General features: G+C 54.8%; 1 protein-coding gene across 3 annotated transcripts; it reads left to right on the forward strand.

Annotated features, from left to right (window-relative positions):
- Positions 1-3,676: 3,676 nt before the first annotated feature.
- On the forward strand, positions 3,677-15,024 carry CENPM (centromere protein M). 3 transcript variants are annotated; one of them, XM_043441049.1, is made up of 6 exons: positions 3,677-3,834; positions 4,355-4,434; positions 6,480-6,572; positions 8,604-8,683; positions 9,906-9,997; positions 14,074-15,024. In XM_043441049.1, exons 1-6 carry the CDS (start codon positions 3,778-3,780, stop codon positions 14,212-14,214), a joined length of 543 nt encoding a protein of 180 aa, XP_043296984.1. In that variant the 5' UTR covers positions 3,677-3,777; the 3' UTR covers positions 14,215-15,024. The 3 variants fall into 3 exon arrangements, with proteins under 3 accessions (XP_043296984.1, XP_043296985.1, XP_043296986.1); XM_043441051.1 differs by lacking the exon at positions 3,677-3,834 and adding an exon at positions 3,987-4,249 and having other exon boundaries at positions 4,302-4,434; XM_043441050.1 differs by lacking the exon at positions 6,480-6,572.
- Positions 15,025-23,500: the final 8,476 nt, after the last annotated feature.

A 23,500-nucleotide genomic window follows, 5' to 3' on the forward strand; every position in this document is an offset into this window, starting at 1 on the left:
CCTGTCTGGTTCATCTGTGTTCCCAGGGTAGGGCACTGGGTCTGCCCTAGGAAATGAGTGAACAAATCACTGCTGAGAATGAACGAATGGGTGTAAATCAGTCAATTCACTCATTCGACAAATATTTATTGAGCAACTACTCTGTAGGTGTAGGTACTTTTATTTATTTTAAAAAGTATTTTTATTATATGAATAAGAAAGGCATTCCTTTTAAAAATATTTATTTATTGATATTGGCTGCAGCAGGCCTTAGTTGTGGCACACAGGATTTTCAGTCTTCATTGTGGAGTGCAGGATCATTAGTTTCAGCATGAAGATTCTTAGTTGCAGCATGTGGGATCTAGTTCCCTGACCAGGGATCCAACTTGGGACCCCTGCATTGGGAACATGGAGTCTTAGCCACTGGACCACCAGGGAAGTCCCTACTGTCTAAAGTGCTGGATGTACAAAACTGACAAAAATCCTTGTCTTTTGTATTTTATACTTTGGTTAGAGAGACAATGAGCTGGTAACTATATAACTGTTAGGAGAAGCAGTCTGCCATGAGCTTTGAGTCCCTGCAAGTTCTTGCTGGGCAAGCCAAGAGAGCAAGGCCCTGAAAGCTGCCTACCCAGGCCATTTCTCAGGGCTGTGTTTATAACAAGCAACATTGAGGGATGAGGTAACCTCTCCTCCTGGAAAAAGAACAAGCATGCTTATCACTCACTATAAAAGCAGTATTAATTTCTGTGTTCCTCTCCCATAATGCCATGCACAAGGTATACAAACACAATGGGTCCTTTGCAGGGCTTGGGGGACATGGGGGGAAAATGACACAAAAATAAAGTATCAGCGACTGCTTTTACCATGAGTAATAATAATGTCCTTTGTCCCTTGCCCAAGAGTTCCATGTCTCCTGCAGCATCCATGAAGAGACTATTGCTAAACAGTAATAAATAGAAACAGTTTATTAGTTTGCAAAATCTCAGATGCTATACATTTGTAAGCAATACGTGAAGTGCTTTTCAGAAAACTGAGCAGAAAAGATGAGAGAGGAATTATGGGAGGGCTCTCTCTCTCTCTCTCTCTATATATATATATATGTATATACATACTTTTTTTTTCTGAGCTGAACAGCACGTGGAATCTTAGTTACCCAAGCAGGGATTGAAGCCAGGACCCCTGCATTGGAAGTTCAGAGTCTTAACCACTCGACCACCAGGGAAATCCCAGGGCTTGCTACTTTATTTTATTTTTATTTTCTACTTATTTGTGCCGGGTCTCTGTTGAGGAACACAGGATCTTCACTGAGGCATACAGAAACTTTAGTCTCGGCATGCAGGCTCTAGCTCCCTGAGCAGAGATCAAACCCAGGCCGCCTGCTTTGGGAGCCCAGTCATCATCACTGGACCACCAGGGAAGCCCCATGCTAGCTATTTTAGATGAGGTCGTTCAGAAAGCCTCCTCTGATCAAGTGACGTTGATGCAGATACATGAATAAAGTGAGGAAACAAGCCAAGTGACTATTTGGAAGTGCATTTCAGTCAGAACCACAGAGGCAAAGGTCCTGGTGAATGAAGTGAAAGTCACTCAGTCCTGTCCAACTCTGCGACCCCATGAACTATACAGTCCATGGAATTCTCTACGCCAGAATACTGGAGAGGGTGGCCTTTCCCTTCTCCAGGGGATCTTACCAACCCAAGGAGAGAACCCAGGTCTTCCGCATTGCAGGTGGATTTTTTACTAGTTGATCCAGCAGGGAAGCCCCCGGGAGCAGGTGTTAAAGGGAGAAAGGCAGAAGATGAGACTGGGGAGTCCGTCAAGGGCCAGAACACACAGGGCCTCAAAGGTCATGTAAGATGTTCGCAATGTACTCTGAGTGAGGGGGGACTACCAGTGGGTTTGGACCAGAGGAGTGGGCTGCTCTGATTTCTCTTTCGAAAGGAAGACTCTGACTGCTGTATGAGAAAAGCCAGTAGCCCCCGAGATCAGCGTGGACAGAGGGAGCCTGTGAGAAGCCTATTACAGTAGACCCAGTGAGAGATGCCAGCGTCTTCTCCTGATTGAGGGGTGGAAGTGGTGAGAAACGGTCAGCTTCTGGATGCATTTTAAGAACAGAACCAGAAATTGGCTGTGAGGTGCAGAGAAAAGGAGCCAAGAATGACCCAAGATTTTGTTCTGAGCAGCTGCAAGGAATGAGTCAACTGAGCAGGAGGAGACAAACTCAGCATATTAAAAAGCAGAGACATCACTTGTCAGGAAAGGTCCGCATAGTCAAAGTTATGGTTTTTCCTGTAGTCATGTATGGATGTGAGAGTTGGAACTATAAAAAAGGCTGAGTGCTGAAGAATCAACGCTTTTGAACTGTGGTGTTGGAGAAGACTCTTGAGAGTCCCTTGGACAGCAAGGAGATCAAACCAGTCCATCCTAAAGGAAATCAACCATGAATATTCATTGCAAAGACTGAAGTTGAAGCTGAAGCTCCAATACTTTGGCCACCTGCCTCATAGGAAAAGACCCTGATGCTGGGAAAAACTGAGGGCAAGAGGAGAAGGAGGCAGCAGAGGATGAGACAGTTGGATGGCATCACCAACTCAATGGACATGAGTTTGAGCAAGCTCCAAAAGACTGTGAAGGACAGGGAAGCCTGGCATGCTGCAGTCCATGGGGTTGCAAAGAGTTAAAAATGATTTAGTGACTGAACAGTCCTGAATATTCATTGGAAGGACTGATGCTGAAGCTGAAACTCCAATACTTTGGCCACCTGATGTGAAGAACTGACTCATTTGAAAAGACCCTGATGCTGGAAAAGATTGAAGGTGGGAGGAGAAGGGGACAACAGAGGACGAGATGGTTGGATGGCATCACACAAGGGACATGAGTTGGAGTAAACCCCAGGAGTTAGTGATGGACGGGGAGGCCTGGCGTGCTGCGGTCCATGGGGGCGCAGAGTCAGACACGGCTGAGCAACTGAACTGCACTGAGTGAGTGACTGAACAACAAGAGTGCCTGGAATGATCATGAGTGAAGGAAAAATGAATAAACAAATCACTGAATACCGTCTTTCTCCCAGGAGTGAAATTCAAGTCCTGTCTCGCAGGCAGCACCTTTGGTGCCTAGGGCCAGCCGTGGAAAACTTCCCCTTAGAAAGGACCTACTGTCTAGCACGTGGAACTCTGCTCAGTGTTAAATGGCAGCCTGGAGGGGAGCAGGGTTTGGGGGGGAGCAGAATGGATACATGTGTTTGTATGGCTGAGTCCCTTCGCTGTTCACATTAAACTATCACAACATGGTTTGTTAATTGGCTGCGGCTGCTGCTGCTAAGTCGCTTCAGTCGTGTCCGACTCTGTGCAACCCCATAGACGGCAGCCCACCAGGCTCCCCAATCCCTGGGATTCTCCAGGCAAGAATACTGGAGTGGGTTGCCATTTTCTTCTCCAAAGCATGAAAGTGAAAAGTGAAAGTGAAGTCGCTCAGTCGCGTCGGACTCCTAGTGACCCCATGGACCGCAGCCTACCAGGCTCCTCCGTCCATGGGATTTTCCAGGCAAGAGTGCTGGAGTGGGTTGCCATGGCCTTCTCCAGTTAATCGGCTATCCCCCAATAAAAAGATTAAAAAAATTTTAAAAGAAAAGAAAAAGAGGTAGTGTCTCCTTTAAGAAGGCCCTGCTCGGCCCCACCCCACACGAAGCCCCGCCCAGACAGCGTCACGTGACCCGCGCCTGCGCACAAGGGGCTGGACCGAGCGGGGTTTGAAAGCCCGGCGCGCACCCAGCGAGCGGCAGTTCAGTTACCGGGGATGTCGGCGTTACGGCCGCTGGACAAGCTGCCAGGCCTGAACACGGCCACCATCTTGGTAGGCGTTAGCAGCCCCGATTCCCGCGCCCACCTTTCCTCCTGGGCCGCGCCTCAGCGGCCACGCCTTCTGCGGCTCTCTGAGATTCTGGCCTGGGCTGCTCCGGCGGGAGTGTGGTGGGCGGGAGAGCTCCTCTCTGAACCAATCAGAGTTAGCGGCCCTGGGACGTCTTCACCAATAAGTGCGCGGCGGGCTCTTTCTGAGTTTCTGATTGGTGGAGCGGCTGGGCCGGGCGCCCGCGCGCAGGGTGGATGCAGGCGGTCCAAGATGTGCTTTCCCCCCTGTATCCGTGTCAGGCCTCCAGTAGAAACGAGGCTGTCCCAGGGAGGATCCGGGGTGGGCAGGTAGTGAGTGGAGCCGGAGCGAGTGCAAACCTCAGGCCCTCACCCGTGCCTGCCGTAGTCCTCTCGGTAGAGTACCTCGCGCGCTACAGCCAGAATCCTAGGGTCGCGGCCCTCCGGGCCCAGCGACTGGGTTGCTGTATCCAGGGATCCATTGGCCGCCTTCTCTCTCTGGGCAGCTGGTGGGCACGGAGGATGCTCTTCTGCAGCAACTGGCCGATTCGATGCTCAAGGAGGACTGCACCTCGGAGCTGAAGGTGTAAGTAGCCTGCGCTGGAGATGTCCGATCGCTTGCCTGGGCGCAAGGGAGAGCGGGGAGGCGGGTGGAGTGGGTGGGGGTGGAGCGGAAGTCCAGAGAGGCTGGTGCAGGTGGGGCGAGTTTTGACCCACCGCTCGGAGTCTCCGTCCTGACGCGTGATCTGTTCCCGTGTAAAGCATCCTCTGTCACTTCTCTGCCTCGCCAGTTTTTCTGTTTCCCTCTAGCACTTGTCACTATAAAGAAATTTCCATATTATGCCATGTTGGCCAAAACTGGTGTCCATCACTCCAGTGGCAATAGCGTTGAATTGGGCACAGCATGTGGAAAGTACTACAGAGTATGCACACTGGCTGTCATTGATCCAGGTGATTCTGATATTATTAGAAGCATGCCAGAACAGACTGGTGAAAAGTAAATCATGTACAATTTTTCTTTAATAAAACTGGCCACAGCTTGTTTAAAAAAAAAAAATTTCCTTGTTCACGTGTTTGTTTTCTTGTTTCCAGTCTGCCACCCTGAGGCACCCCAAGGTTAGCCCCTTGAGGGCAGGGACTTTGACTTTTGCTGACTGGTGAAGAAGCCCTATTGCCTTGAGCAGTATTTGGCCCAGAATATTTAGTTACTCAGATACTCCCCAAATTTGGAGAAAAGGTGACTAAAGTGTATTTTGCTTTCCTTTTTCTAACTGATAGGGAGTAGAAACAGCTGCTGGCAGGAGTCACATGACTGAATATATGTGGGTGTCATTCTCCCTGATTGAAAGACAAGCTCCAGGGGTCTAAGTTGAATGATCTAAATCTAGAGTGTATTTCCTTTATGGGAACTGGAATTGCCCCTTCCTAGAGAGAAGATCATCTTTCCCTCGAAATAAAGGTTGTTCATAGATCCACCTGTGCCCTACCGTCTTACCAGGCTCTTAGGCTATAGAACACCAAACCCCATCACTGATAATCTCAATCCCGTAGCTCAGAAATAGGAAAAGATAAAAAAAATAATTAATTAGCATCAGAGTAAAAGGAAAATGTGGACAAAATTGCCTTCCTTGAGCAAGATGGAAATCATTACCAAAAAAGGAAATACTATTATCCTATTTTTAGATTCCATCTACTGTATTCTAGTGTCTGAATGTGTATACATTCGTACATGGAAAGATATTTAGAAAAATGTTCTAACATTAATAGTAGTAATTTTTAGGTAACTGAACTTTTAGGAGTGTGTGTGTGTTTTAACTTTTGTTATGTTTTGTAAGCTTTTTGGTATTCTTGAATTAGAAGCTGAGGGGTAGGGGCAGAGGAGTAATAGGAATAAATGGAAGTGGGCAGAAATAAAGGATTAAAAAAAACCAAAAACCCTTCAGGTGGGTATTTAACAATCTGAGACCAAGTACATACAAGAGTGTTGAGGGTGACTTGCCCAACGTCACACAGCTGATAGTTGGCAGACTGGAATTTAAACCCACTTCTATCTCACTCCAAAGGGCTTCGGTCTTAACCCCTAAATTTCATAGTCTAACACCTTCCTCTCCCCTTCTGAGCCTGGCCTCCCTCCCAGCATTCAGTGTAGATGGCTAGATGCCATCTTATATCCAAAATCCCTTTTTGCCAAGGGAGTTACTAAACTTTCTGGCAGGGAGAGTAAAGCAGGGGTAATCTGAATAAGATCACTTGAGGAGTCTTGCCCACAAAAGCTTCCTGTAGGGGCTTCCCTGGTGGTGCAGTGGCTAAGTCTCCATGCTCCTAATGCAGGGGGATTGGGTTTGATCCCTGGTCGGGGACTAGATCCCACAAGCCACAACTAAGAAAAAAAAAAATTCCTGTAGGTTGCAAAGATCCCACATGCAGCAACAAAGATCGAAGATCCCATATGCCACAACTAAGACTTGGCATAGTCAAATAAATAAATATTTTTAAAACACACACACACAAAAGCTTCAGGTGAATGAGGAGGAGCTTTTGACAGCCTCTTTCCCTACAAAGGGTAGTGTGTGAACAGTCATTGTGATGTGGGTATGTGTATCTTGAGTTCTGCGATCTCTTGTTTTTCAGCCACTTAGCAAGGTCCCTCCCTCTGCCCTGCAGCGTGAATCGGCCCCGAATTGACTTGATTGTGTTTGTGGTCAACCTTCACAGCAAACACAGGTGAGAGCCAGGGGATGGGGCTGTCAGTGCTCAGATGTGGTTTAGGGTTGTGCTGGGATGGTGGCCTCACTTGTTATGGGAAGGAGAGGAGACTGGGAGAGGCTGCCTGGGGGCAACCTAGAGGGTGAGGAGGGAGGAGCCAGTGCCAAAGCAACATGTTTGAAAGACACTGACCAATGCCAGCGGTGTCATCTGTCATTTATCTAATGCTCTCTGAGGCCCACTCTGCCTCCCTGACAGCAGCACAGATGTGAGTGAAACGGGCCTTGTTCTCAAGGTCCATTTGGGGAGGAATCTAGACTTTTGAACAGACAGTTACAGTACCTGTGATGTGTACTGTCAAAGGAGGAATCCTGGGGCTGTGAGAGCCCGAACAAGACCTCTGACTCTTAGGACTCAGGTCAAGCTAGACTTCTGGCTTCCTGGCTTCCTGGAGGTGACATCTACATAGATGCCGGAAGGAATTCCCTGGCGATTCAGTGGTTAAGACGCAGCACTTTCACTGTGGGGGCCTGGGTTCAATCCCTGGTCCGGGAACTAAGAGCGCAGAAGCCACACATGGCACTCAGTCAGTTAAAATAACACATAAAACACCTGAGCGATGAGGAGGAGTTAGCCAGGCAGGGATGACAGTGAGCAGGACGTCCCAGGTGGAGGGCTGGCGTACAGACAGGAGGAGTACAGCCTGTGTGGAGGACCGCCCAGGCCCGGGCAGGCTCAGAGCCCAGTCCACTCTGGGGCCGGGCCAGTGGCAGCGTGGGTGACGTTGATGCTGGTGGCCTGGCCTGGCCTCCCCACGGTGCTGGCTACCCTGGGGTCGGGACTGCAGCCAATCTAGGGAATACAGGTGGAAGGTCTCCCCTCTCCTTCCTGGGGACAGCTGGCTAAGAGCAGGACACAGGGTCCAGCACAGAAACCAGGGCAGACGCCTACCTGGTCCTGTGGTGGGGTTAAGGGAAGGCTGTGGTGGAAACGCCTGAGAACTGGGGGACGGAGACACCAGACACCGGGATCGAGTCCAGACCGCACGACCTGACCGCTGGGAACCAGTCAGCAGGAACTTAGGCCCGGGTGGGTCAAGAAAGGGCTGAGACCTGCCGCGGGCGCCCTGGCCCACAGGGCTGCTGCTCTTCGGGTGAGGTCTCTCTGTTCACCAGAAGGGACACCGGCGAACCGTCTGAGCCATAGGGCCGTTGGTCTCAGGCCTTGTTCATTCATGAAGCCTGACCAAGATGGCCTTTGGCCTGGAAGACAACAGAGTCTTTCATCACTCCCTGGATACCAGTGAGTGAAGGCCTCAACGCAGCAGGTCAAGGTGCCCTTGTTCGGAGGAAAAGAGTGTTTTCATACAACTGATATGACTTAAAATCACTGTCATCTTACTGCAAGGCAATTCAGCAATAGTTATCCACACTTTAAAAAGACACATACTTAAATTAAAAAAAAGACACCTACTGTGACCCAGCCCTTCCACTTCTAGCATCTGTTCTACAGAAACGTCTGCTTAGTAGGAGATGTAGGAAACAATATTCATGCAGCGTTCTTTGTGATGGTGAAAAACTGGAGACCATTTAAATGTCCACCACAGGGCAAGCAGTTAGTTTGGGGTATGGTGTGGTCATTCCAAAGAATGTAACAGAGACATCAAACTCGATTAGACCCGACTGGCTGCTTATACATATCACTGTCTGTATTTACACATGAAGAAAATTCCAGAAGAATTACACCCCAAACTGTTGTGGCAGTCATCTCTGGGGAGTTAAAAGTAGAGGTGGTGCTGGAGACGGGGAGTTTTACTTTTTACTTATACACTAGTATTTACTATTTGATCATTTCACAAACTTGACTCACTTTGTAATTAGAAGAAGTTTAAAGCTACAAAAGGACAAAGTTTTCCTCCAGGGCTGTCTCCCATCACCCTTGTCTTATACCCTGGCCTCTCTGTGATCAGAGGCGCAGGGGCTTCTTCTGCCTTCTCTGTTGTAAGGTATGTCTTCCGCTTGTTTTCTTGCCCTGGCCTGGCCGCCCCAGCCTGCAGAATGTGGAGGAGTCCCTGTGCCACCTGGACGCAGCCTTCTTCCTGGGGAAGGTAACCTTCCTCGCCACGGGAGGTGAGTGCCTCCCCTGCCTGCTGCCGTGGGTGGGCCTGTGGTGGACTCTGTGTAGAGAGTGGGGAGACCATGGGCTTTGGAATCTGACTGCTGTCTGTCTCCATAAAGTAAGTCGGAGCCGATCATCCTGCCAGGTTAATTCTGCTGAGATCATTGCCCTGGGGTGCCTGGTGGTTCATCTCCTGTTACTCTTCTTCAGATAGTTCTCCGAGACGCTAATATTAACAGTGGAAATAATGGTAGCTAACCTCGGGGACTTCCCTGGCATTCGAATGGGTAAGACTTTGCCTTCCAATGCAGGGGGTGAGGCTTCAGTCCCTGGTCAGGCAGCTAAGATCCCACATGCCATCTGGCCAAAAAATCAAAACATAAGACAGGAGCAATATTGTAACAAATTCAATAGAAACTTTAAAAATGATCCACATCAAAAAGAAAAAAAAATCGTAAAAAATAGCTAACCTATATTGAGCACTCACTATAGACCAGACTCTGTTCTAAGTGCTTTGTTTCTGTATCGCTTAATTTTCACAAGAAGTACTATTGAGGTAGGTAAGATTGTCTCTTTTACAGAGAAGGAAGTTGCTCGTGAGGTTAGGTAACTCGTCCAAGGCCCCACGGCTAGACAGTAGTAGAGCAGAGTTCATACTTAGCTGGTCATATTCCAGGGCCCATGCCTTTAATGATTGTACCATGTGGCTTCTCATAAATACTTTTTTCCTTTTTTATGTGGCTGACCCCAATTTTCTGCCCCCTAGGGGACACCTTCCTGACCAGCTCTGCAGTCTGGGCCCTCGGGGTGTCCATGCAGGCCTCTGTCAGATTCCTCACCTTTCTACCAACACTGATGGTGTGTCCGCCCCCTCCACCAGCTGCACTGTGAGCTCCTGGCTCACGTTATTCTCAATAAGCTTTGGTGGAGAAGTAAACCCCAGGCCCCTTCCGTGTATTCGTTCACTGACTGTAGTAACTCAGCGGAGTAGGTGCTGTTACGATCCTCATTTCCTAGATGAGGAAACTCATGTGTTTAGTCCGACTCTTATCAAGTCCCTTCAGCTTTTTTTCTGATCTGATGATCTTGACTGCCCTGAAAAGAAGGTACAACAGGCCTGTCACCCAAAGAAGGTAGAAACTGTGGCCCAGAGAGGGGATGTGACCCCCTGGGCCCAGTGCTTCCTCCATCACAGCCAGGAAGGTGGAGATGACAGGCGTGGCTTCCTTGCAGCTGGGCGGGACAGCCACTGCAGCATCCACCGGAACACCGTGGTGAAGCTGGCCCACACCTACCGGAGCCCCCTGCTCTTCTGTGACCTGGAGGTAAGGACCTGCTCACGCGGGCCGCGGGCTGGAACAGTCAGAACACAGAGGGCTTGGCGGGGTGCTTCTTGGAGGATCATGAGTACCCGCGTGAAGGGGCTCCTGATGTGGAGACCAGATCCTCGCTGGAATCCTGGCTTTCCCAGTCTCTGTCCTTGGTTGGGTCATCGTAAGCCTTGGGTGCATCCCTGTAAAGTGGGGTGACACTCCATGCACATCTTGAGCTCCATTTGTACACCGGGCGCCATCACCTCTTGCTTTGACATTTTCTCTGTACTCAAGGCTAAGTCTTGTGTGTGTGTCTATGGGTCCCTGTGAATGTGTCGCTTTTCTGCGGGGGTGTAAGCACTGTGACGCCAGGCATCCTGTCTGTGTCATTACCAGCAGTCAGGATGCCGTCCGTTCCCTCTTAGCTCCCTGGATCGCAGACCTTGTCGGGTCCCAGCCCGGGGCAGGGGGTCCAGCAGGCAGCAAGGATGGAGGTTGGGGGGTGGATAGATGGCTGACTGGATACATGTAATGTTGGTCCTGCCCTGACTCGCTTCTCTCGGGGTTTCTCACGAGGTGAATCCCAGCCGTAAGGGTAGCACGCGGATTTCTGCTTTGCTGATAAGTTTTGCTCTTCAGCCTCTCTGTGCAGTGTGGCGCCCGAAGACATTTTGCTAAAGGGTTCTCAGCAAGAGCTGATTCTGCCCCCGCTGGGGGTCTGCTAAGGGCTCCTGGGTCCTGGGCTGCCCCACCTGCACACCAAACCTGCTCGGGTGGTTTAGGGTTCTGTTGTTTTTTTTATTGTACATTGGAGTATATTGATTTACAGTGTTGTGTTCGTTTCAGGGGGACAGCAAAGTGATTCAGTTATACATGTATCCATTCTTTTTCCGATGCTTTCCCCATATAGGTTATATTTATTGGTTTTGAGGTTCATTTTAAAGATTTGTGTTTCTGTTCTGGGTCTCACACCTGTCCCCAAAGGCCAAGTGATGTGGTGCAGAGGGAGCTGAGTCAGCGTGTGTTCCGTCATCACCATCTAGACCAGAGGTGCTGACTCTGGAGTCTATGGACCCCTCTGGTCCGAAGGGAGAAGAATTCAGGGGAGTTGTGGCTTTGGACAAGAAAAAAATTACTTTTTTTCCTACTAACCTCTAGAAGGAATTTAGCATTATGAACGTAGATGGGAGGCGACAGTAGTGTTAGCAGAGTCTCTGACTGTTAGCGACAGAAGCGGCAGACACTGGCACGTCCCATGGAGATGGGTCGGACTTCATGACTGCTGCAATTCTGCAGAAGCTGTTAGACCTCGGTCTTCTCACCCAGTGCATCGCTTGATGCACACACTGCTCTGTCACAGATTTGTGTTTCACATCTGATCATGACTGTTTTAAGAACCCGGACTCGAACAAGGCTCTGATCTCACAGGTAGGACCCGAGGCACCCTGAGGTGCCTGGCTTTGCTCACAGTCACACGGCTGGTAAGTCCGCAGAAGAGCCAGGTTGGTGTGCTGCCGACTCTTTCCTGGCTGAGCAGGCTGGCTGCGTGGTGCATGGTGGCGCAGTTCTGCGCATGGCCAGGAGGTGGCAGGCTGTACCAGGTCCTACGTTATCCTCTAGCCCGAGAATGTTAGTTGCTCAGTGGTGTCCGACTCTGCGACCCCATGGACTGTAGCCTGCCAGGCTCCTCTGTCCATGGGATTCTCCAGGCAAGAATAGGAATGGATTGCCATGCCCCGCTCCAGGGGATCTTCCCGACCCAGGGATCGAACTTGGGTCTCCTGCTTTGGCAGGCAGATTCTTTACCATCTGAGCCACCGAAAAAGGTCTGTGGCTGACTTTCTATTTCCAGCCTGGAGCCGGCGGGCTGAGAACCTAGGCCTGGCACCCTCTCATCTGAGTCACCCAGTGTTTGGACAGCCAGCGGGCCTGGTAACCTGTGTGGTCCTGTCTGGGGCCCTCTCCCCCACTTCATGAGCTGGAGCCTCATTGTGTTTTGAGGCCTTTGCACGGTGGGAAACACTGGCCCGGTTTTACAGAACAGGAAACACGCCCAGGGAGGCGCAGGATTCGCCCAGTGCAGTTATTTTCCAGCTCCACTACTAGGCTCTGTGTGAGTCCCTGAGAACCAGATGCCTCGATATTGGCCCTGCCCCTCAGAATGGAGGGAAACAGACCGACATGTCACGCCTGCTGCGTCAGGAGGATCCGCAGGGCTTTGGAAGCCAGGCAGTGAATCCAGCCATTCTTCCCGTCGGCATCGGGGCAGTCACAATGGGCTCAGATGTTTGGGGGCCATGTCTCTGGAGTAGGGTGTGTGGATGGGAGGAGGCCCAGGACGAGGCTGCAGAAAGCAGGCCGTGGAGCCCTCGGGAGAGCAGCGGCAGTTTGGAGGGACCACTCGGAGGCTGTGGCCGCAACACCCAGAGGATTCCTTGAATAGGAATAGGAATAGGTTATGTTTCTTAACATAACCTACAGCCTGTCCAGTGTTTGTTCTAGGCTCTCGGGAGTCAGTATAGTGCAAAGCAATGTTAACACTCCCAATTCTGTTCTAGTGGAGGAAACATGGGAAGTAGAAAGTGTGATGTGTTAGGGCACGGAGATGTGACGTGTCAGGTGGTGGTAAAGTGACAGGATTAAATAGGGGGTGAATCTGACCTTTAAGTGAAGATGTGAAGGGAGGTGCCATGGAGCCTCCTGGTGGAGAAGCCCACGAGGCTGGAGAAACTGCAAGTGCAGAGGCCCTGAGTTTGGACGCTGCCTGCCATGTTCAAGGCCCACGGGGCGCCATGGCGCCTGGAGCGGAGCGGGGGACTGACACTGGGGCCAGGTCAGCAGGGCTCTGTGGGTTGCAGTAAAGGCGTGGTGGCTTTCACTCTGTTAGACTGGGGCAGCGGAGGGGTGTGGGGCCAGGGAGGGCTGCAGCCCAACTTGGGTTTTGAACGGCGCCCCTCCTGCTGTCAGGAGGAGAGTAGACTGGAGGGACGCAAGGGCAGGAATAGGGAGAGGGGCCTGGGGACTGTGTCTGGAAGAGTTCAGAGTGGTCTGGGCTCCGCGGTGGCCAGGGAAGGGGGAGCTGGGATGGTCTCTGATGCTGGGTGTTTCCAGGGTGGGGCTGACCAGTGTGGTGTGCGGATGGCCTGCCTGTGAGACAGGAGAGGAAGAAGAGTCAGGGTCAACTCTGGAGTTTTCAGCCTGAGAAGCCCCGCCCCTGCCCCCCACCCCCACCCCAGCAGTGAGATGTTGCACAAAGGAGGGAGTGGCCTGAGAGGGGAGGAAAAGCTGGCGGGGGTGGGTCCTGGGAGCCGGGGAGAAAAGGCCTGCCAGGCTGGGAGCAGCTGCCTCAAGCTCCACTAAGAAGAGTCCCCACTGAGAACGAGGCCAGTGTGTGAGGACTGAGATGTCGCCTCTGGACTTGGAACCCAGGACTCACAAGGTGGAGTGAGAGCAGGGGGGCTTCAGGCGGCCCGGCTCTAGCTTGGGGGACTGGGCGGATGGTGGCGCCCTTTCCCCAGTTAGAGAGGGAACAGGAGAAGTAGGTGGAGCTGGGAGGCCATCTGAGCATCACTGTTTATTCTTCTTCCTTTCTGGAGCATCTCACCAGCTAGGGCCTTCGCACAGTCTGATTACCTCTGCCTAATTCCATGGCTCTGGGCCCACTAGCCCTTCCGTGGCCCCGGTGTGGGGACCGTCTGTTGGTGGCATGTCCCTGTCCTCCGTGAGGGCCACTCCCCACCCCTCCTTTCCAACCTGGGCGTGCCCGTCTCAGAGAGATCCCAGTGGGTGCCGCCCCACCATTGGTTGGGACTAGCCCTGGTTCAGACCCCAGCTCGACAGCCATTCACCGGGCCTCTGGACGGCGTCCCTGACCTCGCCAGCCCCGCCTGCTGAGCCTTGGTTTCTTCTGGAGTGGGGTCAGCGTCTCTGGTACCCCTGGAAGGCGTCCGAAGGGTTTCCATAAGCTGAGGTGTGGCGCAGACAGGGCATGGCCCTGGGGGCAGCGGTGCCCAGAGCTGTCCCCACGTCTCAGCCCCCAGCTCCCCTCTGGCCACCGCCTCACCGTGGTCCTGTCTCCTCCTCTGCAGATAGAAGACTTCCGCGCCACCATGGCGCAGCGCCTGGTCCGCCTGCTGCAGATCTGCGCGGGCCACGTGCCCGGCGTCTCGGCCCTGAACCTGCTGTCCCTGCTGAGGGGCTCCGAGAACCCCTCCCTGGAGGACCTGTGAGGCCCCCGGCCGCCCTCCCCCGTGGCTGGGTGCCCAGGCCAGCAGTCACTGTTGCTGGAGACCGTGCCAGGGCTTGGCAGGCCTGGGTCAGCGGGCAGTTCCCTCAGGGCCTAAAGTCCTCGCGTTTCAACAGGAAGTGCCGGGGGGCGGCGGGGAGCAGTCCAGCTGGTGGGACTCCAGCCCCCTACCCCTCTCATGCCCACCCCAGCAGAGCCCCAGGTCTTCGTTGATCTGACTTGTTACCTCTCAAGACTTCGTTTGAACAAAGGGTCCGTGGCTGAAAGTTTGAACGTCACTGAACTCATCCACCACTTTGATTTTGTAGATGAGGCAACTGACTCCAAACAAGTAAGAGTCAGAGCGGGTAAGGACTTCCCTGGTGGTCCCGTGGCCAAGACTGCACTCCCAATGCTGGGGGCCCGGATTCAACCCCTGGTCAGGCAACTAGATCCCACATGTTGCAACTAAAGATCCTTCATGCCTTGACTAAGACCGAGTGCAGCCAAATAAATAAATAAATATTTTTAAAAGAGTTGGGCAGCGGGAGCTTGAACTCTATGAGCCCAGTCCGACTCCACATCCTGGCCTTGCCATTCTTACGGGACTTGCGGAGCCTCAGTTTCTCCAGGTGTTAGATGGAGATTGTTCAGCTTACCTTGCTGGCGCCGTAAGGGTTGAGTGACATGGCGGTAAAGGTGAAGTGCCTGAGGTGTACTGTATTACTCCTGCGCTTGTTTGGGTTCTCCATGTATCTCCTAATAAATGTGTGAATGCTTGCACAGCGCCAGGTAAGCACTCCGCAAACAGTTACTTGAACTATTATGTGAAATCACACAGAGCTAAGTTACAAAACTGGTGCACGTCCAGGAATCACACCATGAAGTCAAGCTAGAGAACCTGACCGAAGGCTGGTTTCTGGGCTGGCCGCAGGAGACTGCGATGACGGCTGCTTTCCTCCTCCTCGGGGTCTAATTAGAATCTGTGGCCATGCTGAGATGAGGCTGCAGAAATCCCGGCAGCCAGGTATGAGCTGCAGCCGTGCCCCTGTAGCTGGCTGGACACTCCCGTGGGAACTTGGATGAGGAGGAGGTCTGGTGGGAGAGGAAGAGAGCCAGATCCTGGTTCCCTTGGAGCGTGCCAGCACCCTCCCAGCACCCCCTCCATCCTCAGGCCTCAGGACGGGCCCTGCTTGATGCCCTGGGCAGTGCCAATGCCGCAGGGCCTCTGCTTTGATGTCACCATGGCAGCCGCAGCTCACGCGCTTCACTGACGGGCCAACCTGAAACTCGGTGCAGGCGTCATGAGGATGGGGCCCATCCTCGTGCGTGGGCTCCTCTCCACCCCGTGCTCACTCGGTAAGGTTTGCCGAGGCCTGGCTGGTCTTCCAGGCAGCCCCCACCGAGAACCTCAGCCGCGGCAATTTCGGTTCAGGTCTCAGACGTCACCCAACCTCTGCAGAGCTTCACGCTTTACAGAGCGCTTCTCACACAGTCACTCCTGCCGCCTGCCCTCCCCGCAGACCTGTGTGAAGTTGACAGTGTTTTCCCATTTCACATTTAACGAAACCGAGACTGCTGTCATCAGAGGCATATCCACAGTCACGCAGGTAATCAGGCAGAGCCCACCCCTGGCCCCAGTTCTCTGCTTTTTCTCTCTGGTGGTTCTCTTGTGTGCCCAGTCATTGAACAGAGGTTTGGTCATCTCCGCTGGGCAGTGAGAACCCAGAAACAGTGGACACCAAGCACCCACTACATGTTAGCTCCCACCTGTGTGGGAGAGAGCGGCCCGTGTGGAAAGACGGTCTCCTGAAGTGCCATTCCCACTGGCTGGGGCCCCGTTAGCACAGGGGCAGGCCTTGTGGAGGGGAGGGCGGGGAGCAGGGTAGGAGCCTGGGGCTTGAGCCAAGAACTCCCTCAGCATTTGGGGAGGGAGGCCCCCTTCTGTGCTGAGGTCAGGGTGGGGGTCTCTGCAGGGATGGACAGGATCAGCCGAGGCCCAGGAGGTCGGCTTCCCAGAAGGACCTGGGGTCCTAGAAACCGGCCTTGTCTTCAGCCCCTCGGGAGCCTGGGCCATAAAGGGTGGGGCCCCGCAGGGCTGCTGGAGGGGAGAGGAGGGCGACGGGCTGAGGTGTCCAAGCAGGAGCGAGCAGGGGTGCGGGCACGCCCTGCCTGCCACATCGGGGCTGGCGTCAGATGGGGTCCTTCCCCGCGCCCCCGCCCCGCCCCAGCCGGCTCGGGGCTCGCTCGCCTGCTCGCTCTCATCCCTGTGCCACATTTTCTTCGCCACCTGGTGCCATTTAACAAGAGAGATGGCACCACATTTTCCAGCCGCGGGCCTGGGAGCCTTCCAAGCACTGGGGGAGCTCCGTGCTCTCACGGCTCCAGCGAGCTCAGCGGGGCCCCAGAACCCTGGAACCCTGCCTCTGCCTCACAGCGGAGCCGAGCCCCCAGACCCGGGAGCCGGTGTGACGGAAGGCCTGTCTCGACGCCCCTGTGGTGCCCGGCACGGGTTCCTGGTGCCGGGGCAGGAGATGGGAAAGGCTGCCCTTGACTGCCGACGGGTCACACGCTCGATTTCCCTGCGTTCCCTGGTCTGTAGCCTGGGGTCAGGCTAACTGACCTCTCTTCCCAGCCACTCGTGAGGACCGAGAGGGAGAAGCTATGATGTTAAACAAAAAAATAAACTCAAAGCTAATGGAAGACTTCTCAGGCTGGCCACAGTCATGGGGCGGTCACGTCGGAGGCGGTTACTGATGGTGGGCATGGACCCCTGGCAGCAGGCCCAAGGCGGTGGGCAGCCCGAGGCGCCATGCTCCCTGAGAGCCCAGGGGAGGGAGGGGGCGTCGGGGCCCCCGCCGTGTGGGTGAGGCATTGGGGCTGCCAGAGGGGCAGGGCTTGCTCAGGGGCACAGGTTTCTTTGGGTCTTCAGGCCACCTGGTTGCGGGCAACCCTTGAGCCCAGGCCCGAGGGGCTCAGGCGCTCCGTAGAAGGCGGCCCAGACCCAGGCATCCCGGCCCCAGGCTGACGCTGTTTCCCCTCCCCACCCAGGAGGGGGCTCCGAGCCTGGCACCTGCATCTCTGCCACCCCTCAGCGAGCAAAGGCAGGGGCGGCCTGGGGCTGTGGCTGAGACAGGGCAGCCTGGCCACAGAGGGGAAGTGATGCACTGGGAAAGGGCCCGGCCTTTGCGTCCCACTGCCTCAGGGTCTGCGGCCAACCTGCAGCGTGACCTGGGGCGGCTCACTTCCCATCCCCGGGCCCCGCAGCCTGGTGAGGTCCTCAAGAGGCTCAGAGAAACCCAAGGGCTGGCCACGGCACCTGCCGGGGTCTGGCCCTCCACGCCCTCCGCAGATGGTGGCCCCCAGGAGTGGAGGGGGTGGGTGGTTGGCTGGCTGTGCCCAGGCGTGTGGAGCGCGAGGTGAGCGCAAGAGGTGATTGAACTAAAGCCCCGCCGCGGGGTGTCCCTGCCTGCAAACACCTGGTACCGGCCGGACCTACCTGGCAGGACTCCAGCTCAAAGGGACCCTTTCCAGAAGACGCCTGCTCACCTAAGCCCTCCCCCACTGCCCCTGCGCCGCTCAGCCTCCCCTGGGGCTGCGAGCGTGCAAGCAGAGAATCATTGTGAAAGGACTTCTCACAGACATGGGGCAAGGCCGGGGGAGGCGGGGGGGGGCGGGGGCTGCGGAGCCTGCTGCACCCCAAAGCTGTGAGGCCCACTCGAGTGTGACCCTAAGGATGGGGGTGGGGTCCCTGAACAGCCTCTGGGCGGGAGAGCGGGTGGCCATCCCTGGTGCCCGGGACCCCTGTGGTGTCGGGTGGGGGGTGCCAAAGACACCTGGGGGGCTCTGGGAGCTAACATGCAGCGGGTGCCTGGTCTGGGTAACAGCCTTGCCCGGCCAGGCTCAGAGGGGACCCCCGCACTTGGTCCTCTTCCGTGCTGGACTAGACCCCCGTCCCCCGCCCACCACCGATGTCATCAACCAACAGAAGTGGTCTGGAGGGGCTCAGGCCCGAGGGGCCGCCTGACTCATCCCCCCTCCTGGGCTTGCTTTGTTCTCTGCAAAGGAAGGATCTCGAGGTCACCTCCCCCACGGGTCCAGGCAAGGGGTGCAGGGCCAGGCCGTGGTGGGCGTGCACACTCCCGTCTCCCTGGTTGCTGTGGCCGGTGGGTCCCTGGGCCTCGCCCACTCCTCCCCAGACATCCTCGGGGTCATTCGCACCTCTGTCCTCCTGTTCCAAGGTTGCACCGGGCCTTTCCCAAGGCTCCGGCCACCCCCCTGTCGCCCTGTGCTCCTGACATTTCCTCCCCAGCACGTCTCACCTCCTCACCTCCTCTGTGGTTTTAGTGTTGGGTCTGTGTCTCTGGTTCCCTGCTGTCGCCCCAGAACCTAGAACACTGCCTGACCCGTGGTACGTCCCTGGTCCCTCCTGGGTGGTGCCCTGAATGAGGCCTGGGGACAGCTGGCCCCTTGGCGGGGAGATCCTGCTCCCCATCCGCCCCATCCCCCAAGTCTCAGCATCTCTGTCCACCTTACATACCTGTAGGCCTGGCCCCAGAGGGTGGGGGACGCCTCTCGCTGTGAGGCTGAGGGGCCGGGTCTCCTTTCGGGCCTCACATGGAGGGCCCACACCCCCAGCCAGGGGCCAGGCTGAGAGATCGCTGGGGCTGCCCTGGTCAGGAAGCCCTGCGCTGCACCTGTGTGAGTTGGTGGCGGGGGGAGGGATGGGGCCTTGAGGACAGGCTGAGGGGCCTGAGAGCCTGGGTGAGGACTTCCTAACTGCCGCCTGGACAGACACCCTCAGGGAGCACTCCCACCTCTGTCCCCCTGTTCCACGGCCTCGCCTTGTGTAACTTGGATTCAAGGGGAGAGGGACTTCTGGCCTCACCAGGACTTTGAACTGACCTCCCTGCCTCTCCCAACCCTTCCCTGTCTGTGTCTAGAGGCCCCATATCACACCCTTCCCACTCTTCCTGGTAGGAAAGGAGACTTTCTGGCAGTGTCCTCGATGTCAGAGCTAAAATGACATCCGTTGGCCAAAAGTTTAGTTCGGATTTTTCCATAACATCTTATGAAAAATCTGAACTAACTTTTTAGCCAACCCAATACATGAGAAAGGCAAAGGAGGGCTTCCCGTAGCACAGTGGATAGGAATCTCCCTGTCAAGGCAAGAGACATGGATTCAATCCCTGGTCCAGGAAGAGTCTACCTGCTGAGGAATAACAGCCTGCGTCCCACAAGTACTGAGCCCTCGCTCCACAAAAAAGAAGCCGCCGCAATGAGAAGCCCACACACCGCAACTAGAGAGAGCTCTCTCACAGTAGTGAAGACGCGGTGCAGCCAAAAAATAAAGAAAAAAGGCAAAGGGAATCTCGACTCTGGAGGCTCTGGCCGCTGTGACAATGAGATGGAGTGAGAGAGAATTCCCTGGTGGTCCAGCGGTTAGGGCTCCATGCCTTCACTGCCGGGACCTAGATTGGAACCCTGGTCAGGGAACTAAGATCTTGTATATCATGTGGCTTGGCCCCCAAAAAGAAGATGACACAAGAGAGCCAACACAAGCACTCAGACCGACAGGTCAGTTCACAGCCCATGGCCCCTCTCTCCATGAAACACAAAACCTGATTTTCTCAATGCGCGTAGACGAGAATGTAAAGGCATAAAAATAAGACTGGGATGAAAGACTTCAACAAAGTGAAAACGGACCCCCTCTGGGGAACGGCAGAGAAATGCCCTTCTTACTCATCCACGTCGGTATTGTGTGAGGGTTTTTTTCATGAGAACATGTTCAGTATTACTCACAAAATTACAAATAAAACTAATTTTTAGGTAAAGAACACAGGCATCCCAGGACTCAGAGCGCTTTCACATCCAGATCTGGGGGCTGGGCCTCTCTGCCCCTGGGGCCTCCCCTCTCCACCTCCCTGACACTGAGCTTGTCCACCAGGCAGAACGTCCTCACTTCCCCACCCTGTCCTTGAGGCTTGCGGGGCACAGGCCACACTTCACGGCCAGCTGGACACAGACCCCAGCCAGGCCCCCCCAGAGGTACAGGGTCACCCCCCTGCCCCTCACAGCCCCTATTTCCCCATCTGAAAAAAAATGACATCATGACAGCACCTGTGTCAGAACCATGGGGAGGGTGTTTTGGGGGGTATTTCAGGGGACACAGATCAAAGGAGACTCCGTTTTCCCTGCCAGACTCAAATTAATCATATTTAAAAAAAAAACAAAACTCGGTGAATGAAAACTTGAGAACACTAATAGATTCAATTAGAAGGGTTTTTCAGCAACAAAGTCCCTAATTTTCTACTTGCGCATACATAGAGTAATGATACAAGTTAAAGTAAAAGCTATCGAGAGCACAGGGGACATTTGCTTGAACCACATTTGATTTTAGAAACTTAACTCCACCCTCTTGGTCATATTTCACAGTTAAAAAGTGATACAGAAGGTGAATTTTAAAAAGTAATAAATTTGACTTCAGAGGATATGAAAAAACACATTGAGGAATAAACTTCTACCATATGGTCTGATGGTGAAATTTCTCTCTCTCTCTCTTTTTTTTTTTTTTTTTTTTGTGGCAGTACATAGCATGTAGGATCTTAGTTCCCTGAACAGAAATTCAACCCCCCATGCCCCCTACAGTGGAAGCTCAGAGTTTCAACCTCTGGCCCACCAGGAAAGTCCCGAAATTTCTTAACCCCTAAGTCATCCAAACAGAGATTCAAGGTCTCCCCGCTTCCCTATTTAGGAAGCCCAAGTGAAAAGGTTTGGAGTCAGGCCCTCACAGGCTCCATCTGCCTGTCCTCAGCCCCTGCCTCTGCAGGCATGCAGGAGGCGCCCGGGAAGCCTGTGTGTCCAACGAGGACCTCTTTCCTTCCAGGAGGCCTGCACCACCAGGTGCCACTCTCCCCGAATGGCCCGAGGCCCTACTGGTCACCTCCCCTGCTCTCCGCGAGGGTCAGAGCGGCCGCAGTAAGACACAGGCCCAGGGCCATCTGTGCAGGGTAGGCTTGTGTACACGACCCCAGACCTGGGCCGCCCATCCCCTAGGCGTAGGTTCTCCCCAAGTTTCCTGAGACTCAGCTCCCTCTGCCCAATTGTCCGGCACCCAGCTTCAAAGAAGGGGCTGCCCAGGTGGCGCAGAGGTAAAGAGCAAACCTGCCAAGGCAGGAGACACAAGAGATGCAGGTTCAATCCCTGGGTCGGGAAGAGTCCCTGGATGGAGGAGGGCATGGCGACCCACTCCAGCATTCTTGCCTGGGAAATCCCAAGGACCGGTGGTGGGCTACAGTCCATGGGATCCCCAAGAGATGGACTGAGCACGCACACACACACACACACACACATACACACAGAGGTTAGAAGACATGCCTGATGCTATTAAGGGGGCCTTCCCACGGCTAACAGGTAATAGCGGCATCAGGGGTGGGGAGGGGGACCCAGTCTTCTAGTCTTGCCCCTGCCCCTCTGCCCCTAGGAGGGCTTGCCTTGCCCTGGCTCCTGGGCAGGCTCCTGACTCCCCCACCCCTTCAACACACACCCACACTCACACCCACACCCCCGCCTCAGACCCACTTCTCCTTTGCAGTTGCCCCACCGCCTACACCTTCCTGCCACGGAGTTGCTGGCCCGTGGGCAGGGGACGGAGAGGCAGTGGGCCCCGGGCTCCTCAAGGCCAGCCGTCTCAGGGTTTCCGGAGCCAGAAACCTGGGAGGGGGGCTAGCCCTGCTCCCCTCATTCCATCACGTCCCTCTTTCCTCCGAAACAACTGCTGGCTCGTTCCCCGGCCCTGGGCTGTGGTGCCAACCTCCTTGCTGTGCTGCCCACCCTGGCCAGGCTGCAACTCCACAGCAGCGGGCAGAGGGTCCCTTCGAAGGCACAGCTCAGAGACTCTCACCTACTCCAACACCTCCTGGGGCTCCTCACCCCCCAGGGCCTGTGGCTCAAGGCCTGGCCCAGCCCATCCGCAGCCTTGGGCCCCCAAGGCAGCGTCCAAGCCAGGACCCAGGGCAAGCTTCCCCTTGCCCCTCTCTTGCTTGTGAACTTGTCCGTCCCACCTTCTCTCTGGAAGGTTTCCCTCCTGCTTGAGCCGCTAAAGATCTACTCCTGGCCCTGAGCCCCCTCCCTGCCCCGCGGACAGTTACTCTTTCCTCTGTGTATCTCCAGCCCTGAGTGCTTAGGGGTCTGGTACGGCCCACCACGAGGGCACCACGCCCATGCTCCTTCCTGAGGCTCTCTGCTAGCCCCGTCCCCCCGGCCGCTCCAGGTAGGGGGTCCAGCATCTGTCCAGGAAGGCCAAGGGAGCTGGTGTGTCTGCCTGAGACTTGGTCCGAGAGACACAGGTGAGAGTCAGGAGGGGCAGCCCCAAACTCTAGGGAGTAGAGTCAGACAGGGGGGGCCTCGATGAGACACAGGGGCGAGCAGGCCTGAACACACACAGCCCTGGGGAAAAGAAGTCGAAGTGGGTGGCCTGCATACTGCCTCCTGGGCCTTGGTCTGTCTATCTGTTTATCGGTTGGTCTGAGTCTCCCTCTTGCTTAAGAGCTAGAGACCGAGGTGTGCTTGGACCTACCCCATCCGCGCACTCCATTCCAGCCAGTGCTTAACAGGCAGGTCTGACTGGGACACTTCCTGCTGAAAGCCCTCCATGGCTCCCCAGTGCCCTTGCAGCCAGGGTCTTGGCTTCTCTCAGTTAAAGCCCCAGTCCCGCCCTCTGGTCCCAGCACTACCTGGCCTTCGGATTTGGCCGAAGGCCTTTGTTTACACTGCCTGCTCCAGTGGATCTCACTCCATCTAGCAAACACCTGCTCGTCCTATTCACAAAGTTGCCCTGTCCACAAAGCTTCCCCGTCCCCTAGGTGGGGATCATCTTCAGGGATGCTGTGACGGAGAGGCACTGCCTCCCCCATCACCACCTCCCAATGCGGGAGTCCCCCGGGGGCCTGGGACAGTGTGGGCGCTCCGGTTGTGTTTGATGAACTGACCAGCACTGCCTGAGAAGGACAGGAGGGCTCCCCGGAGGAGGAGGCAGGAAGGGGAAGAGGGCCAGCGAGGATGGCCTGGGACCACAGGCTGGCCATGGGGGGGCAGGACGGAGGAGGCCACCCCAGAGCTCTGTGTCCTGCTTAAGGGGCCCATCCTCTGTGCCCCAAGATAAAGCCCCGGGTCTCAGTCCCAACCTGATTTCACTGCCCAGAAAAGGGCCCGCCCAGTGGCTGTCTAGGGGTGATGGTTGAATGGAGAAACCACAGAAAGAAGGTCTGGGGTGCTGGGCCACGGGCTAA

The sequence above is a fragment of the Cervus canadensis genome, chromosome 21 (genome assembly GCF_019320065.1).
Source record: "Cervus canadensis isolate Bull #8, Minnesota chromosome 21, ASM1932006v1, whole genome shotgun sequence".
Lineage (NCBI taxonomy): Eukaryota > Metazoa > Chordata > Mammalia > Artiodactyla > Cervidae > Cervus > Cervus canadensis.